Genomic DNA, 12,005 nt, shown 5'->3' with positions numbered 1-12,005 from the left:
GCATTGTCGCCAGCGCGTTGGTACCCTACCTTTACCTGCATAGAGAACTTGCCTCCATTGCCATCACTAAGCAGTTTAATTTTATTTTCTCATGAAAGCTCTCGTTTAGTTTGCATTTTGGTCCAACACTGGAGAAATTCGCCTGTCAAAGGGCCCAGGGCCGCAAACTTGTACGCGTTCGAAAAGCGTATACGTTCCGTTGCGCGTCACGCGATTGGCCTAGATTGGCCTAGGCCGCGATATCGGCGCGGCCTTTTCGAGCGCGTCGGCTTTTCATACGTCGGCTTTTAGAATGCGTACAGGATGAGAACTTATAAAGCTGCATGATTATCGCAGTGTTCGTTACGCTGTCACAGTGCTGCGACTCACTGGGCGTGCGGAACTTCCCCATGATTTTTACTCCGTCTCTGTTTTCCTCTGCGGGTTGCTTTTGCGGCGTAGTCTGGGCAGAATCGCGCGCTCCTCCGGGAGCAACAGCGCATCTAATTAGGACAGATAATGCAATTTATCAAATGTAATCATGACGTACAAGTGAACATTGGGGACCGTGTAGACCTTGCTCATGTTTAGGATGATCTTAGGACACTTAAGTCACGTTAGGTGATATTGCAGGGCTCTGAAGAATGACTCTGACAAGCTGTAAGTCGTTGGCGACAATCAGAGAGTATTTTCGTAGTACTGTAACGATAGGCTCGCCAGACCTCGCAGCTGCCACGACACCTTTTCACAACTCGTAGCTTCAAGAACACGAGTTTCAAGAGCCCACTGTCGAACACGTGTGCTCGAAGTGTTTCGTATGTTGAGGCCTTGCGTTGATATTTCCAATGCGGTAGTTCTGGAATAACACACAACACTGACCACCAGGCATGCCGTGAAGGCCTGTGGTTGTACTGTAAACAACTATCGCGCCTTAGACAGAAAAACGTTGCATGCAGTACCCGTCTTATGTGGTGCCGGTCATGACTGTTCTCAGGTCCATGGCTTCCGTGCGTGCTCGAAGATGGCGACTGTGGACAAGGCTGGCAAGGCCGGAGCGTGCGCTGCGTAGACGCACGAGGCCACGCCGTCCTGGAGAGACACTGCCACCGCCACGTCAGGCCGCGCTCTGTGCAATCCTGTCACACAGAATGCGATGACGGCAGTGGTGCTACACATCGCCAGTCACTCAGGTGAAAACCTCTTCTCACCGCTGCTGACAAGCCGTACAGGTGTGCTTAGTTACGCTTTCGAAAGAAGGCACATGCCCTTTGGCTGCATTATCCAATAATTCAGCAAGATGGTTCTCGCATTGGATTTTATGTGATGATAATGGTTATCAGGGGCGATACGATATTATCAGGGGCGATCATAGCGGTTGTAAGTGTTGTCAGGGGCGATAAGGGCCACATGGGCCACTCCAATAGGAGCGGCCGAACTATTTCTGGAGTAAAGAAGACATCAGTCAATAACTTATACCTATAATTAAATCCGAATCATGCAGGAGGAATATTAAATTGAGCGCCGGCTGTCGTGACGTCTGGTAATGTGTCCCGATGGGCGGGATCTGCAGAAGATTACAAGTACTCCAAACTCGTCAATCGATGCTTGTCATGTGCCGCTCATTGTGTTTTGTCCAGCCGCGAGCCTATTTCCAGGATGAGTACGCGCGTTCAAAGCCAAATCATGAAAAATAAAAAAAGAGCATCAAATCCTTGGAAGTCAAACTGAGCCTTAACTTACGTTATACGAGGGCCAAGCAAGTGTTGAGCAGGTCTAATTATTTTTCTTGTAAACTTGCTCGGGTTATCGTCTTGTTCATGAAAAATGCAGTGAGGTGGGATTCATTAAGTGGCAAGTTTCTGATCACTTTTCTCAAGCTGTTTTATCATCCACCCAGATGGCAAGCTGGAGAGTGGAGTGCCTGCGAAGAGGTAAACGGACGGCCGCATCTACGTAGCCAGTGCAGACCCGAGGCGCGGGACGCTGAGGGTCTGGCCCGACGCAACGTGAGCTGCGTCTTCGAACCCGAGGCCGGATCTCCCCGAGTCGTTGATGCAGCTGCCTGCATGCACTTGCTGCAGCCACCAAGCGAAATGCCGTGCGCCATCAGTTGTCCACAGGTGAACGAGTTGGCACAACCCGCGCGTCTTGCAGGGATTGTAGCATCTGAGAGGGAGAGAAAAAATTATGAACCCAGGAAAACTGGAGGACGGCGCATCGGAAGAACAATCGTTTTGCAATCTGAGATTACAGTGCAAGCGTGTTGTTACTGCAGACATTTGTGCCGTATTTCCACACGCACTGCTACTGTTAAGCCTTTACATACACATGTCATTCCAAGCCCGTTTCCCTTTCCCTCAATGCAGGGAAAGCCAACCAGACACTGTCCTAATTAATCTTCCTGCTTTTCGTTTATCTTCTCCCTCTGTCCTTATTCAGTTTTTTCTGTTCTCTGACCTGACAACGTTGTAATAACGAGGCCAATTTTACTTTGGCGATGGTGATGTTTTCATATGCTCGACGTGTTTCGATCTACTATCATTCCAACAACAGCTTATTTATACATAAATGAGGTGCTGTTGCAATGATAGACAAAAGAAAAAGGCGTCATGCGTCCAAATTACAGAAATTGTTTTTTGCATTCTCGGACACAGTCGGTCTTGTCCAGATAGGCTTACCTCCGGACACAGTATAACGTGGCAGTAATTAGTGCAAAGTACTCACGACCCTTAATTCAGGTTTTTAACATTTATTTTAATTCCTGGGTTTTACGCACGAAAAATAAGCTTTGATTATGAGGCACGCCGTAGCGGGGGCCACAGGATTGGTTTCGACCATCAGGGCATCGCTGGCGTGGCCCCAATGCTCGAGAGACGGGCGATCTTGCATCTCCCCCTCCCCCCAACCCACGTCGAAATGCGACCGCGGCGGTTGTTGCCTTCTTTAAAACTAGAATAGGGACTTTTTTCGCAGCTTCAGCGATTCCAAAACTGCACCTGCATGTTTGTTGCGTTAATTCATTTTTCATAGCAGCGAGCTTTGTCCACCGTACGCGATATTTCAGTAGAACCTGGTGGGCTGTTTGGTTTAATTACTGGTGTTTACTATCGGGAGTAGTCCGTTTTCCACGATGACAAAGTATACGTTCCACACATTAGGAACTTAGGACAGGACACAAATAATTGATAAGGGCCACGCGATGTATTCTCAACTTTTCGCACTCCCTGTGTCTCCTTCGACACAACGCATATATCGAACTCTCTATTTAGTTAGTTGAACTCTATTGTGGCAATAAGGAATGGCTTTCCGCACAACCAACACGCGCGCAAGGAAGGTGTACAGTGCAGATGGGCATACATTGGCGCGCACCTGCACCACCCACCTCTCTTGTGTTTGTCTCGTTTGCACCCAAAGCTGTCGTGCGCCAAGGTGACACGTCCGGTCTCTCCGCCGGCTCTTTGCAGGACTGCGTGGTGACGCCGTTCGAGGCCTGGCCCGCGTGCCACAACGTGAGCGGCTTCGCCAGCTGCAAAGCGGACAGCGTCGTCCGACGGCGTGTCGTGCTCGTCGGCCCGTCGAACGGCGGCGCCGAGTGCCCCGCTCTTTCCGAGACCAAGAAGTGCCCGGCGAGGCCGGGATGCCGTGAGTGGCGCAAACGCAAGTCCCGCAGGAAAGCGCCTGCCGCAGACTACGTGCTCCGGGTCGGGCCCTGGGGCGAGTGCCAAAGTGATTACTCCATCCTGCAGCGGGAATCGCTGGGGACTCAAGATGGCTCCGAGTTGCCGGTCGCTTCCCGACAAGCACAATTGGGCGTACGCCGGAGGAAAGTCGCCTGTCTGGACGGCAACGGGGTCCTAGTCGACATCGGGTGAGTGATGTCGTCGCTCATTTGAGCTTCCAAGCAGTTTATTATATGCAGTTGGTTCTACATTAAAGCTGCTAGGTCTTTCGTATAATTCTGGGTCATAGCCAAGGCTTCGTTGCCACTTTTTTTTAATGCCTTACTATATCAGATCTTAGACTAGCAAACACAAACACAACTAGTAAAGTTCTTGAGAAGTTATTTTGTAAGTGCCTAAACATTTACTTAAACAAAATTATTTTGTTGCAATCTTCTCAATTTGGTTTCCGTGCTGGCAGTTCGACTAGCTTAGCTTTAATAGCCCTAACTGACTACATTCGTCCCTCAATTGATACGGGTAACTTCGTTGGTTCAGTATTCTTGGACTTCACTAAAGCTTTTGATACGACTAATCATAACGTAGTTTTTACTAAGCTAGAAGCCCCGGAAATTTCCGGTCCAGCACTAAAGCTCTTAAAACATCACCTGCACGATAGAGAACAGACAGTTTTTTCTGGAAGTGTTTATTCTGATACAAAAGTTATTAACCAAGGTCTACCACAAGGCTCCATGCTGGGTCCATTACTATTCTCCATTTATATTAATGATTTACCCACGTGTCTTAAATCGGCGCATTGTGCACTATAGGCTGATGATACTAGCTGCTATCCCGTTGTGTGACAATTCTTTAACAACCTTAATTCTTAAACTAAACAATGTGCTTGACCATATTGCTGCATGGTGTTCTTCCAATCATTTAGTTATCAATCCTTCCAAAACTCAATTTATGATTTTCCGATCTAGCCAAAGAATACTACCTGGCTTGCCTGAGATAACTCTTGATGGTCATCACATTCCCTTCTCCGACTGTGTATCATTTTTGGGCATCGAATTAGATTCCAACCTAAGGTTTTCTCAACACATTGCCTTCATTAGGCAAGTGTACTTTCTGTATTAAAGAATTAATCAAATCAAGGGCATATTTCGCCAAACACGCATTATTAGCCCTGTACTTTGCTTTCATTCAGAGTTACATTAATTACGGCCTTGCTTCCTGGAAACACAAATCACTGTCATATCTCGTCTATTCAACACTTACAAATTTTTCCGGAAAGGCGAAGCAGTATTAGTGATAGCGAAGTATAAAACAATTTCACGAAGGAAGATTGCACCACCGAGAGACGTCAGATTATTGATGGTGCAAGAGGACTCGGGCTGTGACATCGAACTGTCTCCTACTATGAGGTCTTGTATGTACTTATATAAGGCCGCACCTTCACTCAACAATTCTTTGAGGTCTCGCGAAGTTTTTTTTTTTTTATTGAAGTGAATGTTAGGAGAGATTGGCGCCTTTAAGGTGGCACATGCTACTCCTTGTCACTTGGCAAACGAAACAAATTTGCGTAAGAAGGGCGAATAGCGACACAAAATATAACACTCAGTAGAACACCGGATCAATAAAAAATATACAGTCCAACAGTACATGAGTCGCAAAGTTCTGTGCATTAGTTCAGTCCACGTACGCATATATAAAGTCAGATGTTTTGAACAGCCAAAACACACAACATATGTAATACACTGCAAGTACAGAACAGAATAATACATACTGCGTAAAAGTTGCGATCACCACATAAACCAATGATGAACCACGAACAACGTTTATGTAACTCATTTAGCGTGTTGGGATCATCTGATACTTAATATTTTCCCAAAATGTTCGTGTCCTCTAAAAACTTTTTCAGAGCAAGAAGTGCTCCTTTGTGAAGGCCCGCAGTTGGCCATGGGCCAAGTATCTTTTTTAGAGTGAATGGTCTTCTGTCTAATATAAACAAGTTAGCTTGCAGTACCGTTCTTTGTGTATCATATTTCGTGCACTCAAGAAGAAGATGATGCACATCTTCGTCTGGATGGCCACAAGAACACTGCGGGCTAGAGACACGTTTTATCCTGTACAAGAAGTGTTTCGAAATGCAGTACCAAGACGCAGCCGGTGTACCAATGTTTCAAATTTTCTTTTGTCTCTTAGAGTTTCCGGCATTGATAAGTTTATACATAGGTCTATAGAGTATAACTCCGAGTTTTTAGTTTGCTGGTCAAACCAGGTAGTTTTGCTGAGGCGACAAGAAATCTGTCTCAGGATCAGACGGACTTCACTACGCAATAGGGGAAGATTGTTTGTCTCTGCGTTATTGTGCGCTCGATTCGCAGCTGCGTCCGCTGCAGTATTACCAGGAATATTGCAGTGCCCAGGAATCCACTGAAATGCAATTACGTGGTTCAGTGCGCTTGCTTTGGCAAGTTCTTTGAGCCTCTCATACGGTAGCAAAGTGTTCAAAGAATTTTTCTTAGTGTTCTGTAGTAATGTGGGAGCGGCTTTCAACTGCAACTGTTGTTGACGGTTATATATATGAGGTTCGGGAAGGTGGTCGGGCCGCAGCCCCCCCTCCTCCTCCCCCGAGAACAATTAAAAGTTTCTGCCGATGCGTGGCTACAACATTTAAATGATTACCTACTTCAGTTGTACCCACCAATGCACACTAGCCAAATCTAACCAAGGAGGCTCCATAGCCTACAATTTCCACTTAAGCATGGGACTGATGCGATATGGTCTGTACTGTGGTTCCTTTACACCAGTAAATGCTTTCAAAAATTAGAACAAAATATACCTACTCAGCACACTACGTTTGAGAAATGAAACATTAGCATCCGCAACATCATGACGATTAATGACGATTACTGGGGGAGAAAACTGGACTCTATAGACGTGTTCATCGGGGACAGTGAGAACCTCTTTCTGAAGTGTGGCGCGGGAGCACAAAGGCAGGCGCAGCAGCGTCTGCAATGCATATGCGTGGGGGTTCGCACTCAAGTAGCACAGCCCAGAGGGCATTATGGCCACGCCCAGTAGGGCGCTCTCATTGAACAAGGTCTATAGAGGACTGTGACAGTTGTAAATGCAACGTCATGCTTTCCTTCAGGGCCCCCATCTAATAGAGTGCTGGTCGTTCCCTCCGACACGTACAGGAAATGTCGGCAAAGCGACGGGAAGCAGCGTCCGCTGCCGCACGACGCCGAGTCGTGCGTCGTGCCCGTGCACTGCACCGTGTCCCCGTGGTCGCCGTGGCACCTGGAGCGCGAGGGCTGCCAGCTGGACAGCGGAGAAACCTGGCACGGCGGCCAGCGGCTGAGGCGCCGCATGCGTTACGTTCAGCAACTCCCGTACGGCGCTGGAAGACCCTGCCCTCCCCTAGTCGAGACGGCACTCCAGCAAGATCGCCTGCCGCTGTGTTCTAGGTGGGCGCCGCATGATTTGCGAATCGCATAGTCGTAGGCGTCTGCCTTGTCACACGGATAGCCATAGAAACAAGCTAACTTGCCTCAAGTGAGCAAAAGAGTTAATGCATTAGCAAGCGAGCTAGATAGCGACTGCATATTTGCGCATGTTTCGGGGGGTGTCTCTATGCGTGCGCAATTTATATGGTGTGTCTGTTCGTGTGTGCGTTCGTGCCTTAATGTGTAGTTACTCAAGATGAAGTAACTCCAATGGCTGAAAAACACAACGAAACAGTGTACCGCGTACAAGGAATGGATGACACATGCTTAAAGTGTACTGGCATCAACACAGTTGGAAGAAAGTACTATTCAGGTATATTTTGATTGTTATAGCAAATATATGAACACTCCAGCTAAACTTCTGCAGGGTGTCCCAACTATAATGCACCAAGATTTAGAAACGTGTAAATGCCACGTAGCTGGACAGAACCAAGGTAATGTTGTTTGCCGTCGCATTGACATATTCATACTATTTTTTGCATACCGCCGAATTACATAAATAGTCTTAATTAATAAAGCATCTTCTCCAATATTACAATTAAATGAAAAGTGTGAATGAGAAAATTGCAGATCAACAGGAAAAAGTCCTGATGAAGCTCTCTCTTGCTCAGTACGTGCTACATAAATGTGCTTTTCCGAACGTGAAAGAAGCCCGCGAATACACGCAAGATTGCCGCGCGACTGGCCGCTCGAAGCCCCTTGCGTGTTTTCGCGGGCTTCTTTGACGCTCGGAAAAATACGTATTGAGCAACAGACAGCTTTATGAGGAGTTTTTCCTGTTGCTCTATAATATTTTATCTAATTATGATATTGGGAAAATCCAATAATTATTTAGACTGATTATGTAATTAGGCGGAATGCAAAAAATAATATGAGTATCTTTCAAGCGATGGGAAACAATGTTCCTTGGTTCTATTTAGCTACGTGGCATTTGCATATATTGAAATACTGGTGTATGATAATTGGGACAGCCTGTATGTACTCATGAATGAGTGTATATGCTATATTTTTACCTAGGATGTATATGGAAAATAGATACTATACTATTTAAGCGCCAAAGCTGATCAAACCAGATCTGTGTTCTTGATTGCATTGTTCCTAGGGAGTTCTGGGAATCGCAGCCCGGAAGCAAGAGTCATAAAAAATTTCATTCATAGCGCATGTCTTGTATCCTAAATCTCCTGAGTGCTAAAAAGTGCTATGAAAGATAACTGTCCCCAATCGGAAAATGGCGCAATTTCATTGGGGCTCCTTTTCACGGGCAACGCAGTGGCGCTTGTGCAATGCAATTACAGGTCCTACACGGCGTGCTGAAACATTTAGGGGTTTAAGTTTAAGGGTTAAATGTTAAGGATAAAGCTTTTAAAGGTTTATAGCCGTATATAGCACCTCCGCGTATAGTCGAACCCGCGCATAATTATAACACCATCCGAGGAGTTCAGGCGTGACACTAAACTCTGCTATCGCTGTCAGTGCTTTGCGGTGAACCTGCCGAGTGTTTCAGAAGGCAACAGAAGAACTCTGACTCGGCAAACAAAGCGTATAGTGGAGTTCTTATATGGCCCGTTCTGTCCCTATCCATGTGTTCCTCCTTGTTCCGTAATAATCCATAAGCTCTAACAAAAGACCGCTTAGTTGCACCTTACTAGAACTTCTTTTTCCGCTCGGCTTGACGCCACGGGAGAAGTAATAGCTCATTCTCAGTTCCAAAGTTCTAGCAAGGCCTGGCTTGGCCAGCATAACTCACGGAAGCGAAAACTTTTCTCGGTGTTCGCGACGATGCGGCAAAGGACGCATCCCAAAGCTTTGCTGACACAGACTCCTTCGCGCGCGGCCTATGCTTTTGCATGCGTAACGGAACTTTCCGTCCGCGATGCGGGCCCGTTGGTAACAGCGGTTTTCCTCGAGGTAGAAGCGTGGCGACCTGCATATTTCACGCGAGCGAAAAACGCGTCAAACGCATTTCTACCAGAGCTCTGCCGCACCTCACGCGCGCGCGTTGGAGATCCTTTTATCGTAGTCGGCTCGAAGTTTGGCACACAAAGTAATGCACGCATGTTAAACAGCCAACAACGATACACAAACGAATCTTGGAGACCGACTTTCCGTTAGGGACCAATGTGTGCAATAGGGAGAAACGCTAACGTGCGGGTGCACAGCGCTCAATTGTTGTACGATTAGGCGTACAGTCCTCATAACGCCGTGAACCATTGAAGGGTCGTTCGAAAGTCCTCGTAAAGTGGGAATCGAACTTGTCTAGCGTGGCCGTGTGGCCAGCTCAGACAGATCTGGTAGCTGCTGCGTTCTACAGCCCGTATTCACAAAAACCTTTTAAGCTAGGCTCGTTCGTAAGGGAAAATTACATTGAATCTCGATGCTGTACATATTACCAGCGAAGGCGGCCGATGAATGGCAAGAAGCGTGCACTTACAAACAAAAAGCTACATGAATTCGGCCCAAGATCGAAGCCTCCCGCAGGCTTCCGTTTCGTAGAAACTATACGTCACTGCCTGACAAGGCTCAACGCAAGATAGCACATGTTATGTTGCGTCAGCGTAGTATAACCAACTCTACTACCCCTCTGGTTACCGGCTCTGTTCTGCAGAGTACGACGCAACGATGCAATAAGCGCTACATAAATATCCTAACTTCATCTAATGTGCATCTGCAAGCGCATCCTTCCTTTAAATACCTGAATTCGCTTCTTTAGCTCGTTCGGCCGTTTTGAAGCGAATGACTTTTTTTGGTTCTTTCGCACTTTTCGCATTCTGTCGGGCGCGTACATCGCCGTATGGCAACTTTGTCTCTTTGAGACACACGCGTTGTCGCATGAGAGCTTTGAAGCTTGGATGCTGTGGCCGGTGGTCACGCCATGTTGCGTTTGTGCGCTGATAATTATTCTTTTGCCTGTTCGTCCACGCTCTCGAAACGTGCTTTCCTTACATGGGCAATGCAGATTTCTATGCCGTATACTTGTAAACCTATTTGTGGCTACTTTCAATGTTCTTGCGGTGTTAAATGGGAGCAGCTTCTGCAGTAACCTAGTATGGTTCAAACATGAGATATAACCCTAAATTATTTCTAACATGCGACATTACCACGCCAACTCTTTTTGGGATGCCAACCTGCACATATATTTTTAGTGACAAATGGCGACCAGATCGGCCGTTTTGGCCGCTTTCGACAAGCGTGATTCAGACATTACGTTAATGTTACGGTGCGCACGTTGCGCAGAGCGTCCGGCACAAGCTAATCTGACAGGCCGCTAGTGCGACGGTCACATTGCAACGAAGCTGTTCGGAGCAATGCCTTGTTAAGGCAGGGAGCGCCGACTTGAACCGCGCTAATATATCAGGCGCCTGCAGGCCCATAAACATTACGATAACTAAGTTCTCCGTCTTTTACGACTTGTAAAGGTCAAATGATCATTGTGTTTGCAGTTACAGACTAGTTTCTTGAAGCCGACGGTAGCTTTAGTCATGGGTGTACTTGATACAGTCTACAGAGTGGATACTGACAATTTCCCGCCTGAGAATGTGCACTTTATTGTGCTATTGTCGCTTGCCGACCATTCCCTTTCTTTTTCTTCTTTTTCGTTGGTTACCTAATGTTGCGCAGCTCATAAAAAATGGGACTTGCACTATGATTCATATTTTCGGGCCACCTTGATGTACTCAGCTCCTTCTTGTAGTTAAGTTAAATCGCCATTTGACAATCAGCAGCTGGGTTGTCCGTCTTGCTCTGGTATTGTAGCCAGTGCTGCTTTGCTGAGAATGCCATATATATATATATATTTGTGACCCTGTAGGTCAGCTTACAGTATTCCAATGGAGTGCATACGCTGCACATTTCTCCTTTACTTTTCTGTTACGTGAAGTTTTGAAAGAAGCTGTACGATCGTATGACTCCACCTGCTGCAAATAACTCACTATATAAAAAGCACGAATGAGCGTGTCTGGTAGTCTTCTAATTCGCCTTGCCTTCGCTTTTCGGCGCGCACAGTTTCAACTGGGCAACGTCCGAGTGGAATGCCTGCGTTCCGGTGCCTGGCACCCACTGCAATGGTGGCACGCGACACAGGAACGTCACATGTGTCAGGACCAAAGGTATTATTCCTCAGCACCCGAAGGAGGGATTGTGAATAACAGGAGCTTTCGTTATGATCTAATAATTTCTTGTCATATATACATAAGGATTGATAGGTTCTGCGCGGAGATTGCGTTAAGAAAAGTCCTAAGAAGAATAGTGGGTAGTGGTTTAAGTGACAAAATGCATGTGATGGCTGGGTGTCGGCTTCAATATTCGGCTGTTGAAAAGGTCTTAGCTTAGAACTAGTGAACGCCTGACACTGCGTGCGCTGATTGCTTGCGCAAAGATGTGGCCCAGGTTTTATATTTGTTAAGGTAGCAGCCGGTGTCAGTTGCAGTGCACTTCCGTTTAGGTGGCACCAGTAGCAGCACAAGTATTGTGGCGTACGTTGATTACTTTGTTGAAGCTATATTCAGCTCTCCTAGCTGCATGCACTGCAGCCAGTAAGCAATGAACCGCATCGAATTGACGTTTATTAACGTATAATCGTGAAACTTCGCGCTAAACAAATCGGGAGAAAGCAAAAGGCACAAGGACGAACGCTTTCTAACAAATGGTTTTATCTTTTCGGAAACATCAGACCTAAATAGCATACAGATCTGTGCAACGTCTCAGGATTTCATCTATAGGGTACACAAATCAGTGCCGTTAAATGTCTGGTATTTATAGATGTCAGGAAAGTAGCAACATCTCGTTATCTAACATAGCAATGAATGGGTGACTTACACAATCTTCTTTTTGCTGTGGAATGTAAAAAAAAAGC

General features: G+C 46.5%; 1 protein-coding gene across 6 annotated transcripts in view; it reads left to right on the top strand.

Moving 5' to 3' along the window:
• Positions 1–12,005, top strand: part of LOC126531446 (thrombospondin type-1 domain-containing protein 7B-like) — an 834,929-nt gene that overhangs the window by 595,378 nt on the left and 227,546 nt on the right. For all 6 annotated transcript variants that reach the window (XM_072288436.1, XM_055071177.2, XM_055071178.2 and 3 more), the window contains 5 exons: positions 974–1,169; positions 1,877–2,099; positions 3,444–3,847; positions 6,845–7,114; positions 11,156–11,259. In XM_072288436.1, the coding sequence (XP_072144537.1) occupies positions 974–1,169; positions 1,877–2,099; positions 3,444–3,847; positions 6,845–7,114; positions 11,156–11,259 (1,197 nt within the window). The remainder of the gene's footprint in view (positions 1–973; positions 1,170–1,876; positions 2,100–3,443; positions 3,848–6,844; positions 7,115–11,155; positions 11,260–12,005) is intronic.

Source organism: Dermacentor andersoni, chromosome 5 (genome assembly GCF_023375885.2).
Source record: "Dermacentor andersoni chromosome 5, qqDerAnde1_hic_scaffold, whole genome shotgun sequence".
NCBI classification, from domain to species: domain Eukaryota; kingdom Metazoa; phylum Arthropoda; class Arachnida; order Ixodida; family Ixodidae; genus Dermacentor; species Dermacentor andersoni.
This window is presented reverse-complemented; position numbering and strand designations above follow the sequence as displayed.